Consider the following 17,848-nt stretch of genomic DNA (forward strand, 5'->3'; position numbering starts at 1 on the left):
TGTTACGTAAACAAAAAATATGCACAAATCCTTAAATGTATAGTTTGATAAATTGTCACAAAGTAAACATGTATGTTTCAGCTTTTGCTTTACCTTGAAGTTTTTATGGTTGTTGCTGAGATGAGATGGTTGTGTTCATTACTTTTCTGGTTGCATTCATTACTTTCCTGAAAGGGCTATTCTTATTCAAATAAAACGAAAACAAAAAACCATGCCTGTTAATGTAAGATTATAGTAAGCCAAGTTTTCCCCCCAAGTTTTATTGAGATGTAATTTATATATAACATGTTTAAGTGTACAATGTGATGATTTGATATACGTATATAAGATAGCCAAGTTTTAAGAGTGTTTATTTCTATCTAAATCCAGTATTGAAGTACTTAATCATCCAGTTATTTTGTTGAACGGTTACTCTATGCCATGCAGTATAACAAATGATATATTTACATGTTCTTGAATTCTTACAACAACTCTAGAAGTTATTCTCGTTTTTGATACACACGAAAACTAAAACTAGAGAGGCTGAAAATTTTGATGGAGTTCAAACACCCAGGGCATGGTACAGTTTGGCCTTAAATAGGATCATTCTAACTCTAGAGCTTGAGCACTTACTGTTGCATCCTGTTTTCACCAGGTGTGTTTCTAGTGCATTTGCTGCATGGCAAATATTGTCTGATTGTGTCCTGATAGACTGAGGTATTGGGTTTTTGTTTTTGTGTTTTGGTTTTTTAAATCATAGGTGAAGGAAATACTTTCAAAGCTGTGGCTTCATAGGATGAGGCTTTGGAGCAGCATTCTGGTTTGAAGAGAAGGCACAGGAGTGTGTCTTAAAGATGTGTTTTCATGGCAAATGAACTGTGTTTGTGTGTTCATTGGAGTGGCCTCCGAGTGAGGAAGCTGTTGAAGATTACTGCTCGAGTGAGGCCCATCCCACTCTTGGTTTTGGCTTGTTTTGAGGCAAAGTGATAGTAAAAACTACTTGAAAATGTGCTCATTTTGCACCTATCTTAAAAACGAGTATGTACGTTGGGGAAGTTTTGAAAGACTGTTTTTAACTTGCTTTTCTTTCAGGAAAACATTTGATAGCTGTTTCATTTTAAGCTATTTCATAGAGGATCTGGGCAGGATGTTTCACAACAACCATGTACCAGATTGAGCTCTGCTGTCAGGGAAGCTTGGCAAACAAGTTGTTTGAAAGTTCTTTTGTCTTTTTGTATCCAAAGATTGTTGAATTAGCTTTACTTCATATGGTTGGAATAATGGTCCATACTTTCTTAAATATCCTCCTAGGGCCTTGGGTTGTGGTATATTGAGGGAAAAGCAAGCCTGGTGAGAGTAACATTGTTGTTTACAGATTGGTCACTTCCCTCCTCTTTTCAACTTCAATATGTGGTATTGCCACATATGTCATCAGCCACAACAAATGGCAAGTCCATAGTGGACAGTGTTGAAATTTGGGGAACTCTCCTTCCTGCCAAAAGTTGGTTTGATTTTTATTATCGATGGATGCTAAAAAAATTTGAAGTTTCGCTTTCAACACATGTGTTTAATTTACCTGAAATTAATAGAAAGGAAAACTGGTATGTATTTTTCATTCCACAGTTGTTAAGACACTCAATAAAGTCACACAATAGTTGAAAGCTTATCAGTGCAGTTTAGTTTGCTCATAGAAATTGAGGCTTTGAAAACTCTGATCTTTGACAGAGTGTAATAATCCCAAGAAGTCTTCCATCTCTCTTCCCACCCATCATTTTGTGATTTGTTTTGGTTCTGTTACAAAAACAAATGGGAAAACAGTCTGCAAGTGCCAAAACATGTCATAATAAAGTAATATAACTTTGTTGTTTTGGATTACTAGTATGTCAGACATTGGCGTAAATCAAGTTGACTCAGGTTAGGGGATGCAGTTTTGAATTTTGTAATTCTTTAGAGCAGTGTTCTAAACCCTGCATGCACATTAGAACCACACAAGGAAATTTAATAACATGCCCTGGTCACATCCCCAGACGTTCTGATTTGTTTGCTCCCACGTAGAGTCAGGTATTGATATTTTTAGGTGTTTCCCAGTGAATATCAGTGTTGATATCCACTGGTAGAGTTGACTGAGGTTCCCTGATTCAGTTAAAGGGACCGAAGAGTAGATGATTAATTATTTAAACAAAGAGAGGTTTTAGGGATACTTGGAGATTTGTTTTTTTTTTAAGTAGGCAGCCAAATGAAACATAATATTTTTGTTAGGACATCAACAAAGTGTTGACACCTTAATTTCTTAAAAGGAGGTAACAGAGCTTATTGCTGACTGTTAGGAATGTGGCCATTTTATGAAGAGCTCTGACCTTCCTGAGGTTCTTCTTTTTTTTTTTTATTTTATTTTATTTTTTTTTACATTTATTTATCTTTGAGAAACAGAGTGAGACAAAGCGTGAGCGGTGGAGGGGCAGAGAGAGAAGGAGACACAGAATCTGAAGCAGGCTCCAGGCTCTGAGCAAGCAGTCAGCACAGAGCCTGATGCGGGGCTGGAACCCACAAACTGTGAGATCATGACCTGAGCCGAAGTCGGAGGCTCAACCGACTGAGCCACCCAGGTGCCCCTGAGGTTCTTCTTTAAATAAATCTTGGGAAAGGGTCTGGTTGAAGTGATGTGGGAAAAACTGAGGTTCATAAGGTTTGGTGGTCTTCAGCACATAAGCTTGAAGAATAATGTCTAATCTCAATTTAGAATATATATAAGAATATATAATCTTAATTGCCATAAGCTAGAGAAGCTTTTTAGGGTAGAGGGAGCCAGCTGTCCTGTGATAATACTTAAAGCTAAATTAAATTGGGTCCTGTTAGGTGTTGAATTGCTCTCTGTACCCTATCTCCCCAAATTCATGTGTTGAAATGCTAACTCCTGATATCTCAGAATGTGACCTTATTTGGGAACAGGGATGTTACAGATGTAATTAGTTAAGATGAAGTTACACTGGAGTAGAGTAGGCCCCTAATTCACTATGATCAGTGTCCTTACGAAAAGAGAGAATTTGGACACAGACACGTACAGGAGAGAACAGCATGTGACCATGAAGACAGTCATCTGTAAGCCAAGGAGACAGGCCTGTACAGATCCGTCCCTCACAGACCTCAGGAGGAATAAGCCTGCCAACACCTTGATTTCAGATTTCCAGCCTCCAGAGCTGTGAGACAACAGATTTCTGTCTGTGGTCCTATGGTACCACCAGGTCTGTGGTAATTCCACAGACCCTAGCAACCTAATACAAGTCCCAGTATCGTATTCATTTTTAAAATTTAAATCTAGGAAAATTCAACATTTGAAATTTTGCCACACCTTCATTTAAGAGGTTGGGAACCATTTCTCTATAAGGAATTTTCAATGTGTAGTCATAAAATTTTTAGGTTCCTGGTAACTCAGACTTGAGTCAGTTGTTAGTCAAGCAGTGTAAAAGGCAGGAATTTATCATGAGCTCAGACCAGCAGCTAGTTTCTGGAGTGTGTATTACGTGGTAATCAAGGGGGAGATTCTCTCCAGTCACCTGAGAGGGAGTTCCTACGTGTATTTTGTGTATATAGATTCAGGCCTGTTACATGACATTTGGAGTTGATCAGTTTGTTCTATATGAGTTAATAGCACCCAGGGGAAATAAGAGAAGAACACTTTGAATATACATCTCCATTTCAGGGGACTAGAAAAGAATTACCCATGCTTTTCAACTACCTTAGAGGAAGACAGCGTAGCTAAATTGGGAGGGATCCTGGGAAGTACCTGGCTGTGGCCCACGACAAAGTCCATAATAGACTCAGATTGGAGAGGCCCTGCAAAAGATGATATTGAAAGTCATACGTTAAACACAGCACAGCTCCTTAACTTTAGGATCCATGCCTTAACAAAACAAAACCTGGAAGTGCCCTTAGAATCAGCTAGTGCTCCTCTTTCATTTAAAGTAAGGAAAATTTAAAGTCGGATGGAGAATGCCTGAGCTCTCATGGTTCAGTCTTTCTTTTTCACACGTTGCTGCCTTCTAAATCACAGAACCATGTGTCCCTTTTCATTCTTAATTAAGCTTTTGCTTCAAAGGAAACTAATTTCCTTGCTTTACTGTTGCGCTTAACACTCACTACCCCAAATTTCAGAAGCCAAGTATTTTTTGAATAGGCAGTAAAACTTTGGTTTCATTTGGGTGAGGACTGCTCCTGTGAATTGCCTTGACATGTCTCTGTCTCTGACTTCGTGGGTGACCTTGGGTAAGTTTCTTAATCTGATTCTTCCTCTGCCAATGGATGGAGGTGATAAGCCCTGTTCTTACCTGGTACAGAAAGCTGCTGCAGCATAAAATGAAATCATGTGAAAATTAAATCATTCATGGGCTCAGCCTCATTAGAAGACTAGGAGCTTAACTTGAGCTCTTAAGAGAGAAGAGATGTTTCAATGAGCAAATGTTCATGCTAGGTTGAATGTGCAGCATTCACCTCTTAAAAAAGAGGAAGGGAAAGCCAAATGACTGTGCTTTGGCCATTTTATATACTTTCTCTCATGTGTCTGGGTTTTATGGTGCAATGTCTGAGTCTCCTACTTGGTGTTTTAAAACTTACGGAGAGCCAGTTACTTCTAACTTCCTCTTTTTTGAAATAGGAAGAAACATTTTGAAATAAAATGATCCAAATATGTTTTAGGGTTATTAGCCATAAATTTCAGAGCACAGTTAATATGGTTAGCACCTGTGATGTCTTAATTCATCAGGTTAGCACCTTAATTCACAGGTTAGCACCTGTGATGTTTATGCTAGAAGTTAAATTCTTAAGATAGAAGTAGCATTTAACCTCCATGGGCAGTGCTACAAACATGTTAATTTTAAAAGATTGAGGCTGGTAAGTTATAATGAAATCATAACTAATAATTTCAACACAGTAAATTTACTCAAGGAAAATTACAAAACACCTGACATTATTACATATTGGCAGGAACTTTTTCCTACATTTTTTAAAAATTTTAATTTTTTTTTTTTTGAAATTTATTGTCAAATTGGTTTCCATACAACACCCAGTGCTCATCCCAAAAGGTGCCCTCCTCAATACCCTTCACCCACCGTCCCCTCCCTCCTACCCCCCACCCACCCTCAGTTTCCTACATTTTAAAAGATAATACTTGGGGGCGCCTCAGTGACTCAGTTGGTTAAGCGTCCGACTTCAGCTCAGGTCATGATCTCGTGGTTTGTGAGTTCCAGCTCCACATTGGGCTCTGCACACTGAGAGTGCAGAGCCTGTTTGAGATTCTGTCTCTGCCCTTCCCCTGCTCATGCTTGTGTGCGCCCCCTCTCTCAAAATAAATAAATAAACATTAAAAAACAGAAGAAGATAGTATTTTATGGGAATATGTTCAAGAAACAGGATATTTACGTGGTCTTGAGCTGTCTTCCCATAAGATACTTACTAATTATGCAAGGAAAAATAGTAACTTTATAGTTACCTGGTAGATACCATCTTAACTAAGTGATCAAAGTTAGTATCACTAGTAATAGGACAAATATGTACATATTTTGGACCTCTTAATGAGGACACAGCATTACTTCCTTGGTGTTTTTGCCAAAAATGCAAGTTGATCTAATCATGAGAAAATACCATGCATATCCAAATTGGGATGGGGGAGACGTTTATAAAACAAATGGCCTGTACTCTTCAAAAGTGTCAAAATCATAAAAAAAGAAAAGCTGAAGAACTGATTCAGATTAAAGAAATTATTTGTATTAAAGGAGTTGCCATGGAGAAATACAATTATTTGCTGAATGAAATGTATGATCCTAGATTGGATCCTGAACTAGAATTTTTTTTTCCCATTTTTTTTAAAGTTTACTTATTTATTTTGAGAGAGAGAGACAGAGCACATGAGTCGGGGAGGTGCAGAGAAAGAGAGAAAGATAATCCGAAGCAGGTTCTGCACTGCCAGTGTAGAGCCGGATGTGGGGCTTGAACTCACAAGCCATGAGATCATGACCTGAGCTGAAGTCAAGAGCTGTACGCTTAACTCAGCCACCCAGGTGCCCCTTTTTCGTGTGTGTGTGTGTGTGTGTGTGTGTGTGTGTGTGTGTGTGTGTGTTTTAAAGACGTTAAGTGGGGGCACCCGGGTAGCTCAGTTGATTAAGCATCCAACTCTTGATTTCAGCTCAGGTCTTGATCTCACAGTTTGTGAGATCGAGTCCCGTGTTGGGCTCTGTGCTGACAGTATGGAGACTGCTTCAGATTCTCTCTCTGTTCCTCCCTGGTCACATGCTTGTGTGTGTACACTCTAAATAAATAAGTAAATAAATTTAAAAATAAATAACTAAAAGAATGTGAGACAATTGGGGAAATTTGAATAGGCTCTATAGATTAAATTTAGTACTATATTATATGTGTTTTGATAATTGTACTTTGTATATAAGGTAATATTCATGTATCTGGAAATATACATGAATTATCTCGGGTTAAGGGAGGAGGTTCTACCACTCTTAAACCAGAAAAAATTGAAATAATAATACAGAAAGATCGTGATAGACATGATCTAAAATTACATGATGTATGACCAAATAGAAAATGAAAGTTAATTTCCCCATTTGAGTGAAAAGCTGTTGTTAAACACAGCATGTGTGCCAGTGACAATGTAACATTTATTAAGTTTATGTGGGGTTTTTTTTCCTGTCAAACTTTTGTTGAGATTGTATTTAATTGTACATTTCATTGGTATGCCACTTTTTATGAATTAATGATACTAGGTTTTTTATTTAATGTGGTTTAAAAGTATGTTGTAGGATTTTCCAATGAAAATTTGGTTAAGCCTCAAGATTGATAAGAAAAGTTTATCCTTAATAGATACACATTCTCTGCAGCCCAGAAAGATTGTCAAGATTTCAGTAACTGATGATATAAAAACTAAATTGATGTCCAGCAGAAAATATTTTTTGGTTGTATTTAACAAAAGCAAACACTTTGTTAATCCTCTTTTTTTCCCCTCACTCTTCCCAGCTTGGTGATCCAGCTATTTTTCCTGCTGTAATTGTGGAACATGTTCCTGGTGCTGATATTCTCAATAGTTATGCGGGTCTAGCCTGTGTGGAAGAGCCCAATGACATGATTACTGAGAGCTCCCTGGATGTTGCTGAGGAAGAAATCATAGATGAAGATGACGATGACATCACGCTCACAGGTGTGTCCCCAGCAGCACCGTACTTTAGCATAGTTTGGGGCAGTTTCTCAGTCCTGTGATTTTTGGGGCATAAGAGTCCCTAACTTGGTTTCAAGAGGCTAGAGCCCTGTAGGGAGAGGGAAATCATATTTTCTTTCTCATCTACCTGAGTTTCGTAGTGCTTTCTCACCTCCTCTTTCTTTTTTCCTAAATATATTGGGATGAATGTGGCAAAATAGAGGTATGTAAGGAGAACCAAGCCAACCTGATTTGTCAGGCATTCACTGAGCACTTAATATGCCATGCTCTATATTCTCAGTAACAATAGGAAGTTGTTTGTAGGGAAAAATGTAGGAAGGTTCTTCTTTTACTGCTGTCACAGGAAGCAAAATAGGAGGCCATGGACCAAATGTAGGATAAGGTACTAGGGTTTAAAAAAGACTTCTCTTCTGGTTCAGTCAGAACTAGTAGCCTATTAGAAATGTGAAGAGTTCACTGTGAAGTGTGACCTGGTGGTAATGCTGTTTTCATCAGTTTTAGAAATTGGTGCATGCATTTGTATTTGTATACATTTACATTCGTCTGTCTTGGCCAGAGGTAGGTGTTGGAGATGTTTGAGAAAATTAATTATTTGGAAGCAAAGGCTATTTGAATATTTATTCTTAAATTTGAAAATAATAGGATATTAGCATTAGTCACAATGTCATTAACTAAACTTATACTTTATTGCATGCCAACCATTTCAAACTAATGTTCTTTTTCGTTTCAAGATCCTGTCTAGAATCTTACTTTGCATTTAGTTATTTCTTCTTGGTCTCTTCCAGTCTATAACAGTTCCTCTGTCTTTCTTTGTCTCTCAGTAACCTTGAGACTTTTGAAGAGTACTGATCAGACATGGTAGTATGTCCTTCAATTTTATTTGTGTAATATTTTCTCATGACTGGAATGAGATAATGTAATTTGGACAAAGAATACCACCAAAATAGCATTGTCTCCTCAGTGCATCATATTAACATAGTAGATTTTATTTTATTTTTTTAACATAGTAAATTTTAAAAAGTTCATTATCTCATGTCTCACAACAGAAAAAAAACTGAAATTAGGTATAATGAAATGATTAGCCTAAGATTATACACCAAGTGACTGAGTCCCCACTGATAACATTGACAAACAACTCTTAATTTTTATATTGTCCTTTTTGTATATGTTTTTTATAAAGCATGTTCTCCAGTATTCACATTTTTTGTTCAGAGGAACCCAATGAAAGTTTTTTGATAAATCTTTCCTTATCAATTGGGGAATTAAATTATGTTAGAGGTTTTTATTCATTACTGACTGAGTTGTGTGTTTTGTATAACAGAATGACTTTTGCTATACCTATGTCTGTTGTGTAGCTAGTGGGTTTTTCTAGTATATTCAGTTGTAATTTCTTGATGCCTTAGTGAAAAGCTACAGCTGTCTCTGTAGGTTGGGAATAAGGGTCTCCCCTGAAAGAGTATTTATTCCTGGTTTTAGTCATCAAGGAAGACATTGGTCCTTGGAGAAGAAATTCCGACTAGGAAAGCGGCTCTTGGATCTTTAGGAGAAAGAATTACTTCTTTCTTTCCATCTTGGGCTTAGACTTGAAGATAGCCAATAACAAGATACAAACAGGATCCATGCTTCCTAGAGAATAGAACTGATATTTAATGGGTCCAGAAAATAAGCCATGTTTTAAAAACCACATTTGCTGTTTGCATATTTCTTCTCCCTTTTCAATCTCCCAACCTGAGCTTTTATTTAACTCTTCCATCCTTATTTGAGCAATGTGATAAGAAAGCAAAGAACCCTGTAGCCCTCCTAAGTTCAAAGTGAGGGAGGGAAGAATGTTGTGCTTTGCAGAAACTACAGGAAAAGAAAGAGATGGAGAAAGAAGAGTTTATAAACTGTCCATATGAGTCCCAGGTAGCACTTCAGATGATACTAAGGAATTATTGTTAATATTTTTAGGTATGCCAGTAACATACCATACACATGCTGAAATTTTTAGAGATAAAATATGGTTCTTGGATTCCTTTAAAGTAATCCTGGGGGTGTGGGTGTGATGTGTGTGAGGGGGCCTTGGAGGCAGTGATTGGAGTATGGGTGAAAGAAGATTGATCATGTGTTGATAGGGGTTAATGCTGAAAATGGATATGTGAGAATTCATTATACTGTGTTCCATAATTTTGATTTTGTTTGAAATTTTCAATAATAAAAAGGTTGAACTATTTTTATGCATTTGAGGCTTATATTAGACTGCAGGTATCATCTGTGTGCCCTGATTGCAGATTTTCATGTTAATCAAAATACTTACAATTTTATCATTGGTTGATCTCCTATCAAATTTGATAAATATCTGAACCTATAAAAGAAATGTATAATGGTAAACTACCACTTTTATGTGCTCATATGTTGGAGTTCCACCTAAAGTTTCATTTAGAAAAAGGTTATGGTGTGGGGTGCCTGGGTGGCTCAGTTGGTTAAGCATCTGACTTCAGCTCAGGTCATGATCTTGCAGTCTGTGAGTTCGAGCCCCACGTTGGGCTCTGTGCTGACAGTTCAGACCTGGAGCCTGCTTCAGATTCTATGTCTCCCTCTCTCTCTGCCCCTCCCCTGTTCATGCTCTTGTCTCTCTCTCTCTCTCTCTCTCTCTCAAAAATGAATATATGTTAAAAAAAAAGGTTACGGTGTTAAAGTTTTTTTTTTAATTTTTTTTTTTTAACATTTATTTATTACTGAGAGACACAGCATGTGAGCAGAGGAGGGGTAGAGAGAGGGAAAGACAGAGTCTGAAGCAGGCTCCAGGCTCTGAGCTGTCAGCACAGAGCCCGATGCAGGGCTCAAACTCACCAACTGTGAGATCATGACCTGAGTCAAAGTCAGTTGCCTAACCAACTGAGCCACCCAGATGCCCCATGGTGTTAAGGTTTTTTGAAAGTCATTTGACCATTAGTTCTTACGTATGTGGAGATTCTTCTTCCGTTGCCAGCCTTTGAAGTTCTAAAAGTAAAATTACTAGTGGAGATGGTACAAATTATATTTTTTCAAATAAAAGGTAACCAGTGATGACTATATCCATTAATAAATCTTCTCTTATTAAGTAATACCGTTAAGTGTCTCTTCTTTCATATGGATTCTTTTCTGTTTTTACAAGGTCGAACAATTTTAGTAATTTCTAGTAAGTTCAAATGTATTTAATAAATTATTCCCTAAATTATCATAGTATCCATACCTTCTGTCTTTGGTATAGATTTTAGCTAGTTGCTAGATCACAGCTAATCTGTTATGAAGAACGTTTAAAATGCGTGCATTAATAGCTTAGCGGGTTTTATTATTGCCAGAAGAAATGTTTGTTATCCATTTAATGAAGGGCTAACATTTTAAAAATATTTTTAAAAGCTGGATGCACTTTTTTGGTTTTCTGTCCTGTTTCATGTAGGACGTACCCATTTATTTTGCTTTTCTCAATCTAAGCACTGAAGCTGAATGGAATAAACAAAGTTTATTAAATTAACATTGATACTAAACATATTTAGCTTGACTCACATTTTTGAAATACAAAAGGTGATGTGATTTCTATATGTAACGGTGGGATGATTTCTACTGTATAGTAAGTTAAAAAAGCAATGGTCAGGTAGCATAAATAGTATACTACTTTTTATTTAAGGGAGAACAAAGAATATAAATGGTATGTGTCTTTGCTTATATTTAAAAAATTGATAACCCCCTGGGGCGCCTGGGTGGCTCTGTTGGTTAAGCATCTGATTTCAGCTCAGGTTGTGATCTCGTGGTTCGTGAGTTCAAACCCCACATTGGGCTTTCTGCTGTCATCACAGAGCCTGCTTCAGATCCTCTGTTCCCTTCTCTCTCTGCATCCTCCCTACTTGTACTCTCTCTCACAAAATAAATAAATAAAACTTAAAAAAAAAAATAAGTCACAAAACCAATAGGAATGGTTTCTTTCAGGGAAAAGGAAGGGACAGGGATGAAAGATAGATTCTTTAAACATACTTTGTTTTGTCATTTTTACTTTGGAACCATGTAAATGTTCACATAATTATAAAACAACACTAAGTCCAAAAGAGGAAAAATTAGCAGTATCTAAAAATTGAAGCACACTAAAACAGATGAACCTCATTAAGCTATTGAGATGTGATTTTTAAGGTCGTGCATTTCCTAATGAGATGTAGCCTAAAAAGCAAAAATAAAAATAAAGCTGCTTAGGAATCTTAAATTGTTTTCAATAATATTTTTATTGTTACTTAAAAGCTTGTGTGAGTGTGTGTGTGCAAGAGATGTTAGGGTCAAATCAAATAATAATGAAGTTAATGTCATAAGAAGCCAAGATTTAGAGAGTAAATAAGATATACAAATGTTAAATTGCAAAGTTAAATAAAAATTCTATAATCCTATAAATTCTATATAAACACACAATATAAATACATAATTCCAAAACTAAATTCTATAATGCTACATTTGAATTGAAAATATTAGTATGAACTCAGGATCGATTTTCTTCTCTAAAAAAACAAAGACAAATATTTTTTAGCCAAACATAGGACAACTTGAGTATTAATAAGGACAATAACCAGTAGTTGAAACATATCTAATATGTTTAAATCCATGATCTCATAATGCTGCACACACAAAAAAATGGTCACCAATAGGTGAAGCTAAGAGCTGTTTTGAAAACTGTTAAGAATCACACATTTATTCTCCTTTCCCTGTTTCAACTATATACTGAGTAACTAGATTATTAAATGAGAAGTTTCTCTTTATTGTGGTATTCCAGCTAATTATCACATATAAAAAATAGCCTTCCCTGCCCCCCAAATTTAACCAGAATTTGATTGAGCCTTCGGAACTGATTACCAGTTTAAAGCAAATGTAGAAAAAACATGTTAAACTATACAATAGGAGTAGAATTAGCAAAATCTAGACGGGGAAACTCTGCAGGACAAGCGGTCTACTTTCTTGGTTTAATTGCAAGGAAAAAAGAGAGATGGAAGGTGACATAGTAATGAAAAGAAACTTCAGAAACTTATCAGTCAGTTGCACTGTGAAGACCTTATTTGGATCCTGATTCAAACAACAACTATCAACCCTCCTCCCACCATCCGCCATATATGATATTTCAGACAGTTGGACATTTGTATGCTATTTGATATTAAGGAAATACAGATTTTTAAAAAGTGTTTGATAATGGTATTTTTACGTTTTCAAAACAGAACCCTTATCTTTTAGATATTATAAAATATTTACTACCGGAATATTAGGATGTTTAGAATTTACATCAAAATAATAAGGAAGAGGAGAGCATGGAGATATAGATAAAACAAGATTGGCCATGAGTCGATAATTGTTAAAGCTGGGTGATGAAGACACAGAAATTCGTTGTATTATTCTGTTTATGTTCGAATGTTTAAAATTCTTCAGAATAATTTTAAATCCTTCAAAATGTATATGTTTTAAGTTCCTCAAATTAGTGTATAAATTATGGTCTCTGAATAAATTTTTCACTAACAATACCAGGATAGCCAGGAGAAACTACTGGTTCTGGGTTTGGGATGGGAAATGTACAAGAATAGCCTGTAATATATCTTTTCCCAGAAGGCACAAAACTATTACTTGGGTCTTGTCTGAAAGACCCAGGCCCCAGCTTTAGTTCCCAGTGGCTGAAGATGGGACGTTTAGAGGTTGATTAAGAATTAAGGGGCACCTGGGTGGCTCACTCAGTTAAGGGTCTGACTTCTCAGGTCACTGTCTCACAGTTCGTGAGTTCAAGCCTTGCGTCAGGCTCTGTGCTGACAGCTCAGAGCCTGGAGCCTGCTTCGGATTCTGTGTCTCCCTTTCTCTGACCTTACCCGCACCCCCCCCCCCTCAAAAATAAGCATTTAAAAAATTAAAAAAAAAAAAAAAAGAATTACAGCTGCAGGGGCACATGGGTGTCTCAGTTGACTAAGCATTCAACTCTTGGTTTTGGCTCAGGTCGTGATCTCACGGTTCATGAGTTTGAGTCCTGCATCAGGCTCTGTGCTGACAGTGCAGAGCCTGCTTGGGATTCTTTCTCTACACCCTCTCTGCCTCTACACTCCTTCTTCCCTCTCTCAAAATAAATAGGTAAACTTTTTAAAAAATTGCAACTGCAAAGGATTGAAGAATATAATATGTTAAAACCTTTATATTTTCAATGATGCTAAAAAGTAACTGAATGGCCACTTTAAATGGCCACTTCTATCTTCTATAAAGATGCTAGAAACCCCATTTATTATTCTGAAAATCAGTAAATAATGTAAAAAATAGCAAGTATTTAATTTACCTTTATTGTATGAACTGTGGTTCAAGATAACTAGTTGATGAAGGAAAGTTGTTCTTTATAGAGAATTCTAGCTAACAAATACTGGAGGAATGGTAGGATTAGAATTATCACCATTTTGGAATCCCTTGTGAACAATGGATTTAGGCAGATATCATCAATAACTGCTAAAGTCAGTTATTTAAGGCTGATGGAGAATTTTATAATGGAAAGATCAGGCTGATAACACCTGAACCTGGTTCTCAATCTTAACAGTACTGAATGAAAACTACCAGATTTTATAGCACTGCTTCAGGAGGCACATAGAATCAGTTTTGCAAAAAAAAAAAAAAAAAAAAAAAAATTGAATCTAATCAAGCTTCTAGATACAGCTACCAGTTTACAGGAAATACATGGGCCAGGGAGGAACATACTGAGTGGCACCACAGGGGTGTGTGCAAAATCATAAACCTGGGAAACTACAGACAGATAACTCTGTTCCTTCAAGATATATGGCAAAAAGGAAAAATAAAAAGGGAGGAGGTACGTATCACCAAATGTAATGCATGAGCTTTGTTTGGATCCTGATTTGAATAAATTTTTTTAGAAAACTGAGGCATTAAAGAAATTTCAGTATTAACTGGATAACTGATTTAAAATACAATATTTAGGGGCGCCTGGGTGGCTCAGTCGGCTAAGCGTCCAACTTCAGCTCAGGTCATGATCTCGCGGTCCGTGAGTTCGAGCCCCGCGTCGAGCTCTGTGCTGACTGCTCAGAGCCTGGAGCCTGTTTCAGATTCTGTGTCTCCCTCTCTCTCTGACCCTCCCGCGTTCATGCTGTGTTTCCCTCTGTCTCAAAAATAAATAAACGTTAAAAAAAATAAAATAAAAAAAAATACAATTTTTAAAAGGTATGATCATGGTATTGTCTTTTAGAGATATATACTGTCATATTTACAATTGAACGATAGGCCGGGCTTCACTTTAAAATAATCGAGTGTTGGGGCGCCTGGGTGGCGCAGTCGGTTAAGCGTCCGACTTCAGCCAGGTCACGATCTCGCGGTCCGTGAGTTCGAGACCTGCGTCAGGCTCTGGGCTGATGGCTCAGAGCCTGGAGCCTGTTTCCGATTCTGTGTCTCCCTCTCTCTCTCTGCCCCTCCCCCGTTCATGCTCTGTCTCTCTCTGTCCCAAAAATAAATAAACGTTGAAAAAAATAAATAAATAAAATAATCGAGTGTGAAGGGCGCCTGGGTGGCTCAGTGGTTGAGCATCTGACTTCAGCTCAGGTCATGAACACATGGTTCATGAGTTTGAGCCCCACATCAGGCTTGCTACTGTCAGCACAAAGCCTGCTTTGGATCCTCTGTGCCTTGCTCTCTCTGCCCCTCCCCTGCTCACACACTCTGCCTCAAAAATAAACATTAAAGAATAAAATAATAAAATAATCCAGTGTGAGGGGTGTCTGGCTGGCTCAGTTGGTAGAGCATGCAACTATCAATCTCAGGGTTGTGAATTCAAGCCCCACGTTGGGCATGGAGCCTACTTTATTTTTTTTTTTCAACGTTTATTTATTTTTGGGACAGAGAGAGACAGAGCATGAACGGGGGAGGGGCAGAGAGAGAGGGAGACACAGAATCGGAAACAGGCTCCAGGCTCTGAGCCATCAGCCCAGAGCCTGACGCGGGGCTCGAACTCACGGACCGCGAGATCGTGACCTGGCTGAAGTCGGACGCTTAACCGACTGCGCCACCCAGGCGCCCCTACCTACTTTAAAAGAATACAATAAAATAGGGGTGCCTGGGTGGCTCAGTCAGTTAAGCATCTGACTTCAGCTCAGGTCACGGTCTCGTGGTTTGTGAGTTCGAGCCCTGCGTCAGACTCTGCTGTCAGTTCAGAGCCTGGAGCTTGATTTGGATTCTGTGTCCCCCACCCTCTCTCTCTGCCCCTTCCCCACTCATGTTCTCTGTCTCTCAAGAAATGAATAAACATTAAAAAATTTTTAAGAATAAAATAAAATAATCCAGTGTGTGTGTTTTAGGCTGGGGGGTATGGGTGAAGGAAGATTGGCTATTAAGTATTGAAGCTGGGCTCTTGATACATGGGTTCATTATATGACTTTCTCTATTTTGTATATGTTTTAATTTTTTTTATTAGAAAAAGCTTAACAAAGGGTTTGAAATTCTTCTTGTTTTTTTCTTAATAGACAATTAAATTATTATACAAACTAATTATATCATTTTCATCTACCCAGCAAACTTGTTTTATACTTGTTTGTGTAATTAAATATCTAGTTATATAAATATTTGGAAGATGGTAATTAATTATGGAGTTATTTGTGCCTTATTTGCTGGATTTTTTAAAAATTTACTTTTAGTAGTTCATTTTCCTCAATTCATAGAATTTCAAAGCCTTGACAAAGGGAGTAATATGCTTTTTCTTTTCTTTTTTCTTTTAAATTTATTTATTTTGAGAGAGAGAGAGTGCAACCAAGCAAGGGAGGCACGGAGAAAGAGGGGGAGAGAATCCCAAGCAGGCTTTGGGCTGTCAGCATAGCGCCCTGAATGGGGGGGAGGAGGGGTAAAGGGAGGGAGGGCTTGAACTCACTAACTGTTGAGATCATAACCTGAGCTGAAATCAAGAGTCGGACACCTGAGTCACCCAGGCACCCATAATATGCTTTTTATTAAGCTTTAAATTTACAAGATTTTAAATAGGAGGCTTACGTTTTTATATTTATTATTATTTTTTAAAGTAATCTGTGTACCTAACATGGGGCTCAACCTCACAACCCTGAGATGAAGAGTCATGTGTTCTACTGACTGAGCCAGCCAGGTGCCCTCTCAAGGCTTGAGGTGTTTTGTTTTGTTTTGTTTTGTTTTGTTTTGTTTTGTTTTGTTTTGTTTTTAGAGAGAGCTTTTCACACATGCATGACAGTACTTGGGGGGGAGCACACGGGAGAGGGGCAGAGGGAGAGAGAGAGCAAATCCTAAGCAGGCTCCACACCTCAGCACAAAGCCTCATGCTGGGCTTGATCTGTGGCCCACATCCCTGGGGCCAAAACCGAGAGTCAGGCGCTCAACCTACTGAGTCCCCCAGGTGCCCTGACACTTAAGTTTTTAATAAGAGGTGTTACAGTGCTCTGCTTTTAATCACTTTGCTAGAGTTTGTGAGGTATTTATCTTTTCTGATTTTAACTACTACGGAGTAATTGGACTTTTAAGCATTTCTATTTATAGAATATGGCAGTAAAATTTAATTGATTTATTTTTCATTACAATCAGGGGAAATAGTTTCCTAATGAAGACTATAGTCTCTATCTATCATTAGTCTCCTAATGAAGTTTTGTGCATCTTGACACGAAAGTAAAAAGGACATAATACTTTTAGAATTAAAAAACTAGCCAACAATCTATTCAGATTCTCTTGGATCCTTTTTGTAGTAATTCAGAAATGTGACCACTTGGGAAATTTAAAGCCTTTGAAAACAGCTTTTTAAAGCTATTTTAAAATTCTGCCTCTTTTTATTTTGGCTATCTTCTTGTTCCTTGACTTCCATGTGACCTATAGATATTTGGTTTTAAGGATACTAGCTGAAATTTGGAATTCTGCAGATACATCTTCCATATTTTCTCTTCTGGCTTGGCATATTGTGGGGACTCCCAGTGTTAACCATTATCTTATGAGACAAAATATTCTTTGTTAGGAGTTTCTTCCTATATTGAGAGGAGCTGACTAGTTTATGACCCTGAACTTCTTTGTTTTGTATTCATCTTTCAGGAATTGTCCCAGCTCTTTGCTTCTTCAAGCAGTTTTTCCCTTCCATTCCCATTCCTCCTTGGGAAGACAGTCAGTCAGATTAATGTATAAAAGCAAGTTAACTAATCTGCCGTTGTTATAACAGTGTTTAGCAGTTGCACATTTTCTTTTATAATGGCATTAACTAGTTCTCTCATTTTCTTTGAATGTGTGATACTTATTCTAATGCCCTTGCTTCTACTTTATTCTTGCTTTAATTTGTCTCTTTTCCTCTCAAAATATTTAAATCCTGTCTTAAATGACTCAGCTTAGGGCCATCTCTTCAGAAAACTTTCCTAACTTACAAGGATATATGTTGCCTATAAGTGTATATGCCTCTAGTCAGTCTATTCTGTACCACAAAATTAATCAGTTTGTTATTTTCTTAGATAGTACCTGAGTACCGTTACCAGTAGACAAGGAAAAAGGTCATGTCTGATACTACTGCATCCTCCACATTTCTAAGTACAGTTGTTCAAGAGAGATAGGCATTCAATATTGCCAATTAGGCACTTGGAGTCAGTTAAGAATTTTGTAGGTTCTTGAAGATCTTTGATCTAAAGATACAATGAACTGGTTCAG

The 17,848-nt window shown here is 37.4% G+C and overlaps 1 protein-coding gene across 6 annotated transcripts in view; it reads left to right on the forward strand.

The window, feature by feature from the left end:
- The window catches only part of ELF1 (E74 like ETS transcription factor 1), a 111,141-nt gene that overhangs the window by 72,294 nt on the left and 20,999 nt on the right, over nucleotides 1-17,848 (forward strand). For all 6 annotated transcript variants that reach the window (XM_011289711.4, XM_045053660.1, XM_019827475.3 and 3 more), the window contains exon 3: nucleotides 6,997-7,177. In XM_011289711.4, coding sequence (XP_011288013.2) covers nucleotides 6,997-7,177 — 181 coding nt within the window. The remainder of the gene's footprint in view (nucleotides 1-6,996; nucleotides 7,178-17,848) is intronic.

The sequence above is a fragment of the Felis catus genome, chromosome A1 (assembly GCF_018350175.1).
Source record: "Felis catus isolate Fca126 chromosome A1, F.catus_Fca126_mat1.0, whole genome shotgun sequence".
NCBI lineage: Eukaryota > Metazoa > Chordata > Mammalia > Carnivora > Felidae > Felis > Felis catus.